Consider the following 17,365-nt stretch of genomic DNA (forward strand, 5'->3'; position numbering starts at 1 on the left):
TAGTTTGTTCATGTTGGCAGTAGTAGGTGAGTGTGAGGGGGAGGGTGTGGGTTATGATGGATCCTCCTTGCGTCCGCGTGTCCACGGGTAGGTTCATAGGCTGCCACTCAACGATTTAAATGGCTGCATCTCCACTATTGAAAGTAGACGCTTGCACTCAACAATTGGATTTTTTTTTACACTCAACGACTTTTAAACGGTACCACTCAGCTAGTTTCATTGTTTACAATGAACGATTTAAATTGCTGTCACTCGCCTTTGTTTTTTGACGCTGGCGCTCGGAAATTTTAATCGTTTCTATTGAACGTGCTAAATCGCTCAAACCCCACTATTGAAAGTAGACGCTTGCGCTCAACAATTGGATTTTTTTACACTCAACGACTTTTAAACGGTACCACTCAGCCATTTTCATTGTTTACAATGAACGATTTAAATTGCTGTCACTCGCCTTTGTTTTTTTCAGCATCAGTATCAGTATCAAAACCTGACGCTGAGGTTTTGAAATTTGAAGCGTTTCTTCTGAACGTGTTAAAACACTCAAACTCGACTATTTTAAATAGACGCTGCGATGGACAATTGGAATCATAGCCAAGCTAGACATCGAAGTGTGAACATCCTCGTCATGCCGAAGAAAAGTTTGAAGAATGCTGCAAATAAGTGTCCTGGCCGTGGCCGTGGACGCCGACGCAAGGACGATCCATTATACCAACGTCTTTCAGCCTATGAGTAACTTAAAAGTAACGTCTGTCGATGTGTGGCAACGATCGCGTAACGTGCCAACAACACGTTAATCATAGGTTAGAAATAAGTTTCGGGTACGCTAAACATTACCTCGGCATGTCTCAACTTATGATTAACTTACAAGTAGCATGTGTTGACGTCTGTCAACGATCGCAGACCGTGCATACAACTTGTGGCCAGCGTAGCGGAACATGTGAGTCATACGCCGGCATACGTCGTGAAATTTCAAGCATGAAAAAATTTGAGGACAACCGAAAAGTACAACGTTTAAAGCCAGCGTACAACGACGTATGGCAATGTTTTTCAGCGTGCTCTCAATGTTATCAAAACTTACCCATAACGTATTCAACGTGTGCCAGCGTTTTAGAAAAAAAATTCAAAAATCGGCATACGTTGGCTAAAACGTCAAGGTGTGACCGGGCCTTAACATTACATGTGGCTTGCCCAAGAGAGATCATGGCTGAGAGTGAGACCCAAGAGTTTTAGTGATTGAACCTCTTTGAGAGTGTGAGAGAGAGAGGGAGAGAGAGGGGGGGGGGAAGAGAGAGAGAGAGAGAGAGAGAGAGAGAGAGAGAGAGAGAGAGAGAGAGAGAGAGAGAGAGAGAGAGAGAGAGAGAGAGAGAGAGAGAGAGAGAGAGAGAGAGAGAGAGAGATGAAGAGAGAGAGAGAGAGAGAGAGAGAGAGAGAGGAAGAGAGAGAGAGATGAAGAGAGAGAGAGAGAGAGAGAGGGAGAGAGAGAGAGAGAGAGAGAGAGAGAGAGAGAGAGAGAGAGAGAGAGAGAGAGAGAGAGAGAGAGAGAGAGAGAGAGAGAGAGAGAGATGAAGAGAGAGAGAGAGAGAGATGAAGAGAGAGAGAGAGAGAGAGATGAAGAGAGAGAGAGATGAAGAGAGAGAGAGAGAGAGAGAGAGAGAGAGAGAGAGAGAGAGAGAGAGAGAGAGAGAGAGAGAGAGAGAGAGAGAGAGAGAGAGAGAGAGAGAGAGAGAGAGAGAGAGAGAGATGAAGAGAGAGAGAGAGAGAGAGAGATGAAGAGAGAGAGAGAGAGAGAGAGAGAGAGAGAGAGAGAGAGAGAGAGAGAGAGAGAGAGAGAGAGAGAGAGAGAGAGAGAGAGAGAGAGAGAGAGAGATGAAGAGAGAGAGAGAGAGAGAGAGAGAGAGAGAGAGAGAGAGAGAGAGAGAGAGAGAGAGAGAGAGAGAGAGAGAGAGAGAGAGAGAGAGAGAGAGAGAGAGAGAGAGAGAGAGAGAGAGAGAGAGAGAGAGAGATATATATATATATATATATATATATATATATATATATATATATATATATATATATATATATATATATATATATATAGAGAGAGAGAGATAGAGAGATAGAGAGAGAGAGAGAGAGAGAGAGAGAGAGAGAGAGAGAGAGAGAGAGAGAGAGAGAGAGAGAGAGAGAGAGAGAGAGAGAGAGAGAGAGAGAGAGAGAGAGAGAGAGAGAGAGAGAGAGAGAGAGAGAGAGAGAGAGACAGAGAGAGACAGAGAGACAGAGAGAGACAGAGAGAGACAGAGAGACAGAGAGACAGAGAGACAGAGAGAGAGAGAGAGAGAGAGAGAGACAGAGAGAGAGAGAGAGAGAGAGAGAGACAGAGAAAGAGAGAGAGAGAGAGAGAGAGAGAGAGAGAGAGAGAGAGAGAGAGAGAGAGAGAGAGAGAGAGAGAGAGAGAGATATATAGAGATAGAGATATTTCTCAGGATTGGAAGACATGTCCCACATGTTTGACCTGTATGTGATTCTGTCAAGGTCTGAAGCGAGGGAAGAGTCTGTTGCCTGTCTGTCAGAAGGATTGGACATGTCACGGCACATGGTGGAGTCATCAGCAAAGAGATAAAGAGGATTTTCCAGACATTCAGAGAGGAATAGGATTAATGGGGCTAAGAACACTGCCTTGAGGTACTCCAGCCTTGACAGGGGGAAGAGATGAAAGTGTTCCATTGAGAGCCACACATTGACAATGAGAGTGGAGGGAGTCAGTAATCCAAGAGTGGAGTTAGTTGGCCTTGGATTTCATCGGCAGCTCCAGCTTGGAGAGTAAGGTGGGATGCCAGAGGATGGGTAAGATTATTGAAGATGAGATGGGATGAATCTGTGTATATGAGAGAGAGAGCAGTTCTCTGTGCAAGAATTCCCAGGCTGAATTGATATCAGCGGCAGTGGATATCGGAGACCCGTCCTGAAAAAAATAAAAATAATAGTAATTAAAAAAAAAAACTCCACTACACAAAGCGCGAATGTAGAAGCAGGCCGCATTTTATAAACCAAAAATACGTGGCATCCATGAATGTCTAATCCACGAATGTTGGGGCTCCACGGTATTTGTTTATTTTTTTTATATATGCTTCATAAACTAACAAACTACTGAACCAAATCCAAACAAATTTTCCATGTTGCCTCAAGGTACTGCAACTATGGTTTCTGTGTTGGTAGCAAATCTGGGTGAGGGGGTTCAAGGTGGGGGGAAGATCCCAATGCTCTCCATGTAAATGTGTTTCATATAGCACCACCCAGTGTAGCCAGTATTATATATCATATTCTTCTTGTATAAAGGAAGTTTATACAACTTGATTATATGCATTACAGTGATGTTGAAATCTAAGTGAGAAGAATTCAAAATTTTCAAAATGTTTAATTCCACTTAATTTAAGCAGAGGTTCAAATCTTAAGATCCAACGCTGACATTCACAACAAAGCGGAAATGATTTTTGCTTGTGCCATAAATAAGCAGCAAGGATGGTTGATGAAGGTGATGTCAGCTGACTTCCAAGCAGATGGAAGATGACCTTGGGTAAATGATAGAGTGAATAGAGCAGAATGTTTATGAAATACAACATGTCATCTTCTAATTAAATGCATCAGCGAAGCAACGGGTAAAAATGCCGAGTGTGACATTTTTTCCGGCTTCTTTTGGTACACTGACACATTCTTGACAGGTAGAGGAGATGAAAGCGGAGTGCGATATATTGAAGGTGTGCGATATATTGAAAACAAGGACAAATGTGTCCAAGATCCGCGTCCTAAAGGTTTTGTCTTCACCAGAAGAAGAAGAACAAGAACAAGAAGAGGAAGAAGAAGAAGAAGAAAAAAAAAACAAAACCAAAAAACAACAACAACTTCCGATATTTCGTCACGTGCCTTGATTGAGCCAATAGCGAGACCCGTCATGGACGATCGTCGTTCATGACGAGAAAATAGTGTATTTACGAAATTACAATACATTAAATGGAATAATCTTTAAATAGTAACGTGAACTTTTCGAAACTTTAAAGCAAATGTCCGAATATATTTAAAAGTTCATGATAGACGCTCTCAAAAGGCACCCTCAATGCGAGGATGTGTACAAGTGTTTAGTATTTAAGGAGATCCGGATCCTGTATATAAAAGAGCCGTGTCCTAAAGGTTTTGTCTTCACAAGAAGAATAAGAAGAAGAACAACGTGGAGCTCTCCTAGTGCCATGTCCTGCGTAGCGAGACGCGGCTAAAAATCTTTTGTCATTTTACAAAGAAATCTGTAAGATTCATTCATTCCAGGTTTGTTTTGTATGGCACGTTACGTGACATTGTGCATTCTAATTGGAACCAGGTGCAAAGTTCTTAATAATTTGATTTTCTTTTAAATTCTCTGCACTTTTCAGAAGCAAAACGAGAAGCTTATGACCAGTATGGGAAGAATGGTGCAAAGGAGAGGGCTGGTGAGTTCAAGGAGGCTTTGTATCCAGTCATGAAGTTGTTTAACACGTGGTTTATGCTGCACATCTCATTTTTTTCTGGGCATTGTCAAAGCTGGAATGACGTATGACACAATCTTTTCAGGTGAAAGAGTGCTGCTGCATCCTATGGCCGTTAAAAAAGAAAAATGCTGATGTTGCATTACCTCGTAGTTCAGTTTCTCTCCTTTAACCTGAGATACACTACAATGCCAAAAGGATGCGGACACCCCTTCTAATGAGTGGATTCGGCTATTTCAGCCACACCCATTGCTGACAGGTGTATATAATCAAGCACGCAGCCATGCAATCTCAATAGACAAACGTTGGCAGTAAAATGGGACGTACTGAAGAGCTCAGTGACTTTCAACGTGGCACGGCACGGCCACCTTTCCAATAAGTTTGTCAAATTTCTGAACTCTTAGAGCTGCCCCTGTCAACTGTAAGTGCTGTTATTGTGAAGTGGAAACGTCGAGGAGCAACAATAGCTCAGCCGCGAAGTGATGGGCCACACAAGCTCAGAGAACGGGACCGCGGGACTTACTGCCGAGTTCCAAACTGACTTTGGAAACAATGTCAGCACAAACACTGTTCGTTGAGAGCTTCATGAAATGGGTTTTCATGGCCGACCAGCCGCACACAAGCCTAAGATCACCATCCGCAATACCAAACATTGGACTCTGGAGCAATGGAAACGCGGTCTTTGGAGTGATGAATCACGCTTCACCATCTGGCAGTCCGACGGATGAATCTGGGTTTGGCGAATGCCAGGAGAACGCCACCTGCCTGAATGCATAGAACCAACTGTAAAGTTTGGTGGAGGAGGAATAATGGTCGGGCTGTTTTTCATGGTTCAGGCTTGGCCCCTGAGTTCCAGTGAAGGGAAATCTTAATGCAACAGCATACAATGACATTCTGGACGATTTTGTGCCTCCAACTTTGTGGCAACAGTTTGGTGAAGGCCCTTTCCTCTTTGAGCATGACAATGCCCCCGTGCACAAAGCGAGGTCCATACAGAAATGGTTTATCGAGATCAGTGTGGAAGAACTTGAATGGCCTGCACAGAGCCCTGACCTCAACCCCATCGAACACCTTTGGGATGAATTGGAACGCCGACTGTGAGCCAGACCTTATCGCCCAACATAAGTGCTCGACATCACCAATGCTCTTGTGGCTGAATGGAAGCAAATCCCCACAGCAAATCCCCACAGCAATGTTCCAACATCTCATGGAAAGCCTTCCCAGAAGAGTGGAGGCTGTTATAGCAGCAAAGGGGGACCAACTCCATATTAATGGCCATGATTTTGGAATGAGATGTTGGACGAGTAGGTGTCCACATACTTTTGGCCATGTAGTGTATATCGATTTGATTGACTGAAAGATAGTTTTGTTATTTTTCTTTACCTTGGTCTCTTCTGTGGTATATCTTCCTGTGCAAAGGACCTCAAAACATCTTGTGAAAGGTGCTAGAGATTAACTGTCATCATTTTTATTGTCATTTATTTGCAGTCGCCTGATTTGGATTTACAATTGTTGCGAAACTTATTAGAAAATGCTTATCCTGCTGAAATGAGTTTTATCACGGCTCACCAAACCATTCGGTCAAAATAATGGAAAAAAACAAATTCTGTCTCGGAAGCGTAACTGCACCTGTGCAGGTTACATCCCTCATGTTTATTCCAGGAATAATGTATTTCTTCTCTCATGTTTGCCTCCTCTACTGGTGGCTGATTATGAAAGCTTTCTTCTTCAGGGCGGAGGCGTAAAGGAGATGCAAGTTACCAAATGGGAGACTTCTCGTACCGCAGAGCTGAGGAAATTTTCAAACAATTTTTTGGTGGAAGGGATCCATTTGCGGAATTATTTGGTGAGTTGACATGTCATAGGTATTGATGAGTCTTTGTTCTTTCACAGACCCTGACAAGGATGCAGAGGTGCCTTGATTTTTTTTTTTTTTTTTTTTTGCAAGCCTTGTTCTTTCTTTTTCAGACGAAGCTTTTGATCTTGGAGGAAAGCGGTCTGGGAGACGGAAGATTGAAAAGCACAGACGAGCAGAAAAGGATGATTTCTTTTCTACATTTACTGGCCTTCCTTTGAATGCAGGCAAGGATTGTTCAGTGAACACAATGGCTTATCCATTGCTTTTGCCCTGACAATACGCCTTCTTGCTGAAGCCGTTTTCCCAGACTGCTGCAAGCTTTCACCTCTGAGTTGGACTCTCAGCTTTCAACAGACAAAAGCCAATACCAGCAGCAGGCACTTCAGCTAAAAAAGGAGCCCAGTCCATTAACATGCAGGGAATTATTACCGATGCATTTCGAAGACTTCAGAGATAAGTGGCATCCTTTATGAGAAAACTCTTAAACATTTCATCAAACCACACGGCAAATATGGCAAACTCAGGATTCCAACAGCATTATGTTTGAAACAATAACATAATTTAATAATTGGAATGCTTGCATTGATCCTTCCCAAGGAGAAATATTTTGTTCAAATCATGACCCACAGCCAATTTACATGTTGCTCTTACTCAGTAATCCGAGGATAAACAATAAAAACAACTTCCATAATTTTCCATTCAACGGGTCTTGAATTATCGATCCAATCATCTTTTGACATGTTTTTGAAACGACTAATGGAAAATCTCTTTATATGCTTGGGAAATATATATACATATATTTGCACATGCTTGGATAAATACAATACAAAAAATAAATTACATCTTTCCATACCTACTATAAATACAACATTCATCCCCCCTACACGATATTAAAATTTAATCATATGGGTTACAGAGATTGTGGCAACTATCCGCAGCTTGTTTCAGACATCATTATCTCACTTTTTGTGAATCGGATTGCATGCTATTACATTGGTGAGCAGGATTTCAAAATTGCTTCTGGAGAAAAATCCGTTTCATCTGCAATGTACAATTTAGGTAAACTCCTTTTGGGGTAATCAAAATTCATATATTGTTGTGGGCCGGGTATCCGCTGCGAGCACGACCGCTAGATGGAGCAGTAGAGTCGACTCCATCGAACACCCGGAATTCAGATCGTTACCCTTGGATAACTCCGAAGGTAAGGGTCCCTTACAGGACCGTGAATCGTCAATAATTCAACCACGTGGTACAGGGTTATTTGCCAAACTTCAAAATACCTCGTGGCGAACTACCGAGGAATTCACACCCTCGACGGAGCTCGAACGGGACGAGCCGTTTCCGTGCTCGACCCGTGCGTAACCCGAACGGATGGTTACCGAGGTCCCGTCGATCCAAATGCACAACTACAGCAGCAACGGCGTTTTTAATCACCCAACATGCACCGTGCAAAACCAATGAAGGAAAGGATGAGGACGAGCTGAAACATTCAACAATAGGGATATTTATTTACAATAGGGGGGAACAGGGGAAGCACGTAAGGGCAGAGTTATCACGACTAGGCAATGCAATCATGTACAGCAAAAAGCACTTAACAATTCCTACTTATAGACGGGCCCACAGACACACACGCACACACAAATACCCAAAAAGAGAGACGGACCTCGAGGTCTTTATTGAAGGTTCCTAGCTCAAGGACAGATGAGCTGAGAACCAAAGCTTTCTCCGACCTTCCCGCCTCGTGCGGTCTTCAACATCCTAGGCCGGCGGGACTCGAACCCGCAACTCGATGCTGCTGCAGCACTGGGTACGGAGGACAGCGTCGGGCTCCAGCACGCTCCTCCGGCATGCGTCGAAACCAAAGCCAGCGACAAGACGAGAGCAGACGCTGGCGACAGGACGAGACCAGAAGACCAGAAGCAGCGACACGAGACCAGCAGCTGCTGACACCGTGCCGTCCCGTCTATTTCTTGTCAGGAGGGAGAGGCTTCTTCTCCTCACCACTCGCCTCCTGATTGGCCGAGGGGTTCTCACACGACTCGTGGTGGCCTCCCAATTGGCTGGGGCAGGCGTGTAGTGCTCACCCTCCGCTCATTGGCTGGAGCTTCGAGCCAAAGCGACGGAGGCTCCGCCCATGTCCTCAGCCAAAAACACGTGTGTAATGGCGATCGTGTTGGGTCGGAAACGGGGCGCGTGAGACGCCCACTCCTTGTCAATTGGCTAAAGAGGGACGCCATGCCTATGTTAGACTCCGCCCACGTGCGCACTTGCTGGTGAGCGCGTGAAGAATTCCGCAAGCGGAGTGTTGCTGTTGTGAGAGCGAAGGTGGGCATTGTTGTCGTTGATGTAAAAATCCTAACTATCAAAATAACTCTGCAGCGCATGAACATTTAATTCCCATTAGACTAGGGACTGGACCCTAACTAGAAACACGTACTTACCGATATAACTGATCTATCGGGACTCTGAATGTTGAGTGCACTAAGCTTCCAGATTCGTAGCAATATTACATTTGCCCAGAGGTGGAGAAATATATTTAAGGAGGTGGATCATTGGGAAGAGAAGAGAGACAGACAGTATGGAGTTGTTGAGGAGTGGGAAGAAAAGATGGAGTTGGTTGGGAGTAGATACGGTTAAGGAGGGGTGAGATTGGGGATGTATGAAGCAAATTGAAAAATTGCCATGGTGGTGGAGGTCGTGTGTTGTGTCATTACGTTTGCCATTTTCTTGCACAGAATTTGTAGATAGTCCATTGGTGTTTCTGCAAAAATATTTCGCATCCCACCATTTCATGTGTGATTTCAGTGTTGAAAGTCCTGATTGCATTAAACGCACAAAAAGGGTTAATTTTGAACTTCCTACTCCTTTCTTCTCCAAACTCTCCCTCATACTGTTTATCTCTCACAGCTTCCTTTTCTCCCCTATCCTATTTCTTTATATGTTTCTTTTCTCAACTTATGATTTCTCAATTTATTACCCTCATAACTTCCCTGTTTGAGGTGGCCACTTTAGTCAAGTGGCTTAGTGTCATTTAGAAATTACCGTTACTTGGTGGCTAAAAGTACCAAATTTGGCATGATGTTTCTACAGAACCTATAGATTGATTTCAGGGTGGGTACCACCTTCAACGCTTTACAGAAGTCACATGACACATGCAAATCCAAGATGGCTGACAATCAGATACTAAAGCACAGTCTGGAAAGACATAACAGGCATCGCCAGTCCTAAATCAGTCTCGAAATGTAATATTTTTTTGGATGATTTTCCAGAACTTGTTTCACTGGACAACTGCACCTGTGCAGATGAATCGGTGAAAACCTCTCTGTATGCGCTCGAGGAAACTGGCAGAAAGCAGTTCCATAACTATGTGAAATGTGTTCTTGAGGACCGTACCCATTCTATTCATGATACTATCAAGAAGAATTCATTGGCTTTGTTCAGAAAACCTCAGAAAAAGGAAGTGACAAAGCAAGGGAAGAAAATGAAGGTGTTGCAAAACAATGTAGTTATGTTTGGTCAGCTATACATTGCCCTGCAAAACAGGGAATCTGATTTGGAAGAGTTTTTTGCCCATGAGATACAGTCATTCCCACCCTCACTGTCAGATTTTGGAAAGCTTCATCCACCGGGCAGTAAATCAGACTTACTGAAATGTATTGAGCCATCTGATGAAATTGACCCACCAGGAATATTTGACTGTAGGGTACTTGATGGAGCTGTAATTGTTCACTGCCTTCCAACGAATGGAATTTCTACCTTCAGTGAGTACGCTGACAAAGTATTTATTCCTCACTTGCAGAAGCATCTACAAGATACAAGGCAGATAGACATAGTTTGGGACACATATTTCAGACAGTTTGAAAGAATCTACTCGAGAAAAAAGAGGAAATGGTATTCGCAGGAAGGTTGCAGAGGCTTGCAGAGAATTAATCAGATGTTCATGTAAAGGGGGACTGCACTACATGTAAATGTTCCAAAGCTAACCTACATTGCTCACCGCTTTGCAAATGTCGATGTATGAAATTGCCTGAATTCTAAAAGACAGATACGTGTAAAAAGTACATTAGGGTATTCATATACAGGTTTGTACGAATCAGAAATGCTGTATTATTTCCTCCTAAAACAACCTCAGGAAAAGCAACACGGAAAATACTCCAAACTGCGAGAAATATATATTCCGACCTGAAAAACATGGCCGCCATCTTGAATTTGGCCATGATTTTTGTTTCTATCAACATTAAAATGTTTAAAATTAAAATCTTTATGGTCCTATGTCCTATAATATTAATTATGTGCCATTAAATGTACTACTTGGCCATAAAAAGAGGGTAAATAGTCAATAGTCTGGTCTTTAATCAGGTGTGGTGTGATATTGGTGGCCATCTTGGAATTAGACTAAAGCAGAAGTTGTTTAGCGTGGTACCCACCCTAGACTTTGAAGTTATGTTGAACCCTGAGTCCATGCAAAATTTGATGCTTTTATCCGGTCAGTAACGGTAATTTCACCTAGCGACCTGACTATTCGTCAAATTGAAATAAATAGTCCAATCGGTCATTGACCTGAGACAAATGCAGCTTTCTTCTCAGTTATAGACCAGGAATTGGCCTAATGAAGCAAAGTGGTGAACCATGTTCACTATTCATCCAAAAACAATTTAGAATTCGGCCAAGGTACGAGCTCGTTGCAAAATAGCTTTAATATTGTCACGTCAATAGGTCCGATTAACATCACCCATCTTGCCAGGGTTTTGTAGAACCCCTGAAGTTTGCCGAGGTTACCGAATTCATTTTGCATTCAGAATTTACTGTTACTTCATTCAATGTAACCAGTTACGATCCCCTAAGCAACCCCAATAAATCTACCGAACTTCTTGGTGGTTGGTACGGGTTGGGCACAAAGGCAAAAGTTGGGAAAGTGCTTCTTGGAAGTAAATGTTTATATTAGAAAAATAATAAAGGGAGGAGAGAGACAAGAAACTAATAAATTATAGATGGAACAAACTATGTAACAATATCCATAAGTGTCATTGATACAAGTGGCATTCTCCAATGAATCGCCACTGAACATGAACACGCATCCCGTGTAGTCGAGCAAGATACCCACCCACTTACAATGTAATAATTGAAATTCTTCGAATGCACAAGTCATTTCATGGCAGTGAGACAACTGCATTCAACCTCATTCAATAAATTAATTAAATTGGTTTCTTTTATCACACTTTTCATTTCAGAATAAAATGTCAAAGCTTTACAGTGTAAGAAAACTTGATAATCAGCCTGTACTTACCAATTTTGGCCTTTATAGAATTTGCAGGTGCTGTTTGTTGGGTTTTGTAACTGCAATTCAAGTTTGGGATAAAATCTTTTCCCGAAATTGAAGCGATTTCCCGGGATCATATTTTTGGTTATAGCTCATTTACGTTGAATTTATTTTATTTACCGGGGCCTTCACTGATTTTTCTTACTAATTTAATTATAGTATACAGTTAATTGAATACCAACTTACTGTTTTAAATAACTTTAATGACTCTCAATGCTTTTCCATGGTGTAAGATATTACACTGTTGAACATTTTGGTTTCATCTTTAGAATCCAGAAACCCAAATTTGGAATTAAAAAGCCTGTCTTTTTTCTTTAAAAAAAAAGTCCTATCTTGCTTGTCTAATCCTCACCCTCCTTTGATCCTCCAAGGGTTCCAGTTCAGCTCCTTTGAAAACATTCTGAGTGACAGTGGGTTTGCTTCATTTGGACCAGGCATTACAAAATTCAAAACAGTCACGACGACCACCAAGCTGGTTAATGGCAAGAAGGTGACGACCCGTCGGTAAGTTATTGGTCACTAAGATGAGTGAATTTAAAGATATAATCTCATCACTGTATCCAGAACCAACACAATGGCATATTCTGTGTAATTTGTGGTCACGAAATCTCTCTTCCATTACCGACAGATCTTATCTTCTTAGAATCACCATTCCTATGTAATTACAGAGCTCCTGATACTGTTATCAGTGGTCCCATACAACAATCCCATATAGTGTGTTTGTTTGTCCATGTACTTTATACCATTGAGAGAAAATTAGAAAAAGTACGAGATTTTGAGAGCCTTTAATCACTGTCATGGTTACTTTATCACTGAATTTAGAAGGCGATGCAATTAGTTAACGATTTGGGACTACACGGTGCTGCAGAGGCAGTCTGGGTTTTAGTACCTTTTAGCTGACCAGTCCGGGTTCGATTATCGACATGATTATAAACTGTTGCAATGGTGCTTTGTAGGTAGGATGTTACATTAGAAAGCATGCTGTCCCTTGGGTGGATGTTAAGCCGGGCACCTGTCTGCTTGGTATTCGCTTGTGGATGTTGAAGAACCAAATGTGTCTTTCAATGAAGAGTAGGTGAGCTCTGGCAGCCTGTACCCTGGCCAAATTCAAAATTTCTGCCGTAACCTGCATGGAGCAGTGCATCAGCGGAATAGCCGTGCTTCCAGCACAGGTTTTTCTATAGATTAGCACAGGTTTTTCTCGGTGAAGGGCAAATCTTTATCATATTTGTCCTTGGATTATATTTATTCTCATGGCAAGTGCTGGTCGAATTGTGAACTGACGACAATGTGGCCGAAATGGTATAGTCATAATTTTTAGAAACAGTTTAGCTTAACAATGATGTAACAACGCAACAAATATGACTCGTCAAAATAAACTTAACAAAAAGACAATTTCCAAATTAACATGTAATGTTCAGTTTAAAGTTAATAATTTTGTTGGCTTTTTTCATGAGCATATTTGGCAAAGCTCAGTGCTTATTGTAAAGTTTGAGTGAAGAATTTGTTAACGCACTTGAAACGGATGCTGATGTGGCAAGAGCAAGATCACTTAAAATAAAATAATAATAATAATAATAATAATAATAATAATAAAAATATGACAGATTATATAAAGTCGGTTGCCCTATTATAAATATGCAGTCTTAAAGACAAGCACATCTATGAAAATGTAGCATTTCCATCAGTGATGGGTTTACATTCGGACTTCTCTGTTCCACATGAAGTGCCCATCATACATCACGGCGCTCGCTCAGCTTGCAGAAAGTGGCCATATTTAATCTTTTTATTTCGTTTTGATTAAAAATTGCAAGTTTTTATTTTGATATTGACCTTCGTCATGTGAAAATCATTTTGAGCAGCAGATTTAGAGTCTAAGCACACATGTGCAGCACATGTGCAGTCTAAGCTCTCTGGCAAGATGGTGCAACACAGGAGCTGTCAATCATTTTAGTGTTATAGATTATGATGATTATTATTAATATTAGTAGTAGTATTATTATAAAGTGGAGGCCATTATGTGTGGATATCTTCTTGATATCTTGATATTCAAAATACCTGTTCATGACTGTGACATGGTACTCTGGAGAGCAAATTCCGGTCATAGATGCATTCAATCACGATCAAGTACCCAGAAAATGACGTGTACCATGCCATGAAATATATTTGTTGCTTTATCTGTCAACCATTTACATTAAAATAAATAAAATGTATTGCCTCGTATTGATGTAGAGATGCTGATCGCATCATTGTAATTGCACAGATCATCCATTCCGAAAGGATGGTAGATGCTACTAAAGCAATGTCATGGCATGAAATACACTCAATGATTTGCTATTGTCTCTTCAGATATAATAAAGAGACGGACATTTTGAAATTAGTTTGGGTGTTGTATAATATTTTGAAATATACAATGGTATAAGAGAGTCAGCAGAGGTGATGAAACCAATTTTCACATCTAGGTTTCAAAGATCTTGGTGAAGGAATTGCTTTAAGACATAATCTATAAAACCAACTACTTTAATATTTATATCTTCCATTCCAATGCACACCTCCCCCAAGTGAACCTCTTGATTCCATATTTCATCTTTTGATATGTTCTCAACATTTTCTCTTGAGGCCGTGACCTGGTTTCTAGCACAACTTTGTCTCACTTTGTGTCCTCAGCACCGTAGAAAATGGTCAAGAGAAGGTGGAGGTGGAAGATAATGGGAAACTGCGATCCATTCACATCAATGGACGAGAACAAAAGAGTAGGCTTGAATATAAATAACCAGCAGAATACAGTGATTGTGGTGGCAGTTGGAAATTCCAAAAGCCACATTACACTTGACTCAGTCTGGATAGATGTCCCAGACTGTGGTTTGAGTTCTGCGTGTGCTTTTTTTAGAGGCTTTAAGCTGTGAACATGTCGTATGGGATTTGTTCCTGCATCCTTGGCTTTATATCACTGTTATTCCCTGGGCAAACTGCCCATCAGAACCCACATGCCAGCATTATGATAGTAAAAGTTCTGAGTGTCAGTGTATTAATCCTGAGGAATTTCAGAATAATGTTCCACGTGCTTTAGCAAAGATCATTGTGGCTCTAGAATACAAGACAATTCTATGAGAGATATAAAAATACACCTTGCTCTTGCTTAAAACAAGTGGGGTGTTTCCCCAGGGTCTACCCCACTTTTGCTATATATTTAACACGTTAGCTTTTGAGGTCATTATGCTCCCAGGAGTCGAGCCCATTTATTCTTTGTCTGTCCAGAAGTTTCAAACAATACTGATATGAAAAAAGTAGCGGCACATGAACAAGGAACTTTTCTGTATTGCTGCAGTGGATCAAGCTGTGCAGTTTCTTAAAGTAAAGGCACAAACAGGCTGAATGATTGCCAACTATCTCTTTGTGTATTAAATCTGCACGCCTTTAGGCTTTCATTGGCAAGAAAAATACATCAATTCTCAAACTACTCAAAATCAATAAACGTCAATGTTGTTTGATATTTGAGTAGCATTGCGTTGTTCTCAGCAATGAAAGCAATTGAAGTAAGCTTCTATGGCAGCAAGCTGAGCTTCTTGTGAACTTTTCAAGATTAAAAAAAAACAATAATTGTTCAACCGTTTGAACCCCAGCGGCCTTTTTACCAGCCGCTATTCAAACCTCCATAAACCTGAGCGGCCGGTTTACCGGCCGTATTCAAACCTCCATATAGCCGAGCGGCTAGATTTTTCTCCAAGGAGCCCAGGGTGGGGGAGCCAAAAGTCCAAGTTGCTCAGGGTTCAACGGGTAAAAACTATTTGCCGGAGAAATAAGTTTAGTTTTGTTTATGTGGAAGGAAGATATGTTGTAATCTCACTTTTGAAGATTGCATTCCATGAAGCAGAAAAACAGTTTGAGAAGCAATATCATGATGTCTTATGCTGTAATCATAAGTTATAACAATAATACTTTGGAATAATATCGCAACCTAATAGAGACAGACTGCTTACAATGGTTTCTGGCCCTTGGTACGATATGTGGCACTCTCCTGTGTTTATACCGCACAACAAAGTCCCAAGGTGCCACTGCCAACCATGAATGCAGTTACAAAGACTAACACATTATTACATGTTTCCTTTTTCAAATAACCTCGAATGAATCATACAACTACTTATTTATTATGCATATGTGCACCTTGTGGTTTTACAGTTCTCTTGGGGATAGAGATGCACCTTCACTTTGTATTATTTATTGTATAAAGTATCCCGAAATGCATTTACATGACTATTTTTAGTTTGAGTGGAAAATCTAATATATTTGCTCATCGCAACTGTTTTCAGCAATTTCTCCCTTTTTTCTTGAAAAAAGTAATTTTTTTTTACTCGAAGTTCGTAATTGAAATTGAAAGTTTGATTTTCCTTTTGGGGGAAATGTCTTCGACCACCATATTTTGGTATTAAATTAATTATTGTTTGTCTATTATGTTGCAATCCTCTGCAGTTTCTCTGGGGATAATAGACTTGTTGATACAGTGATTGGAATTAATGGATGTGGATTACATAAAGGACAAAAACGTTGAGAAAACTGACAAACTGGTTTGTGATGTGGAATGCAAAGCTAGGATTGGGTTTAAAACATTTTGTCATAAAGAGATTTGAAATCGTATTTTGGGAATAGAGAAGGTAGTCCGCATGTCACCGTACTCTGGTAATTGACGAGTGACAATGACTCTCCAAATTTAAAATATATTTCTTGTAAGGAACAACTAACTGGTTGTTGCTCAAGTATCCATAGCGCTATCTTTATCAAAACAGCATATTGAAGGGAGTTTACACATTGGTTGTAAGTTTTCTGAAATTAAATCAATAAAATGGATTTCTTAGCCAGTTAAAAGCTGGAGGTGCTATGCAATGACAGGTCCTTGTATTATAAGGAGAATTAGATTAAATTATCAACATTGAACCAATTATTTAGAATTTCGATTCTTGTACGATATGCAGTACATACGTACATACATATATTATATATACATATACAAAGAGCTATCGTATGATTAAGATAAGAATAAAATAATTTTCATGTTCATTTAATGAGATTCATATGAAAGATTACGGATAATATTGTGAATGAAACAGATATGCCTTCTTGAAAGGAGAAAGCACATCAGCTTTTGCATGTAGTCAATCAATCGTGATAGGGACTGGATATAAGCTCCTTCACTATGTCTATTCCCAACAACTTTAAAACACCATGGTTTTTTAATGTGCTAAGACGTTTGAAGAAAATTATATATCTCTATTTCAACACTCATGTTACATATTTGAGGATGGGTGTTATACGACCTATTTAAGAAAAGGTGCTCTGTGTTTCTGTGATCATATAACTAGCAATGTAAAATAAAGTTACCTTTGAACCTGCAGTTCTGTTTCTCTTTGGGTGTTTTAAATCATTGTATGTTATCCTGTCTCTGGGAAGGCAACGACAAACCATCCAGTATAAGCTTTGCCAAGAAACTGCTTCGGCAGCACCGATGCTGCAACAGAGTATAGTACATCAGAATCAGAATGTTGTTCTTCAGTTCATTTGCATTGGCCTCTTCACTTTCCCATGAGGAAAATCCGATATTAGTAGACCTGCCAACATTCAAAAGGTGCCTAAGAAAAAGTCAGGATATATATTTCATGTTAAAAGACATCTATGCTATTTTGATGGGGTAAAGGATGC

The 17,365-nt window shown here is 40.7% G+C and overlaps 1 protein-coding gene across 5 annotated transcripts in view; it reads left to right on the top strand.

Moving 5' to 3' along the window:
- Nucleotides 1-17,060, top strand: part of LOC147030949 (dnaJ homolog subfamily B member 6-like) — a 115,624-nt gene extending 98,564 nt beyond the window's left edge. For all 5 annotated transcript variants that reach the window (XM_085875547.1, XM_085875548.1, XM_085875551.1 and 2 more), the window contains 5 exons: nt 4,401-4,457; nt 6,226-6,339; nt 6,462-6,575; nt 12,043-12,175; nt 14,339-17,060. In XM_085875547.1, coding sequence (XP_085731673.1) covers nt 4,401-4,457; nt 6,226-6,339; nt 6,462-6,575; nt 12,043-12,175; nt 14,339-14,444 — 524 coding nt within the window. In that variant the 3' untranslated portion in view covers nt 14,445-17,060. The remainder of the gene's footprint in view (nt 1-4,400; nt 4,458-6,225; nt 6,340-6,461; nt 6,576-12,042; nt 12,176-14,338) is intronic.
- Nucleotides 17,061-17,365: the final 305 nt, after the last annotated feature.

This window comes from Eptatretus burgeri, chromosome 3 (assembly GCF_056783735.1).
Source record: "Eptatretus burgeri isolate ZD-2024b chromosome 3, Ebu_testis_v1, whole genome shotgun sequence".
Classification (NCBI taxonomy): domain Eukaryota; kingdom Metazoa; phylum Chordata; class Myxini; order Myxiniformes; family Myxinidae; genus Eptatretus; species Eptatretus burgeri.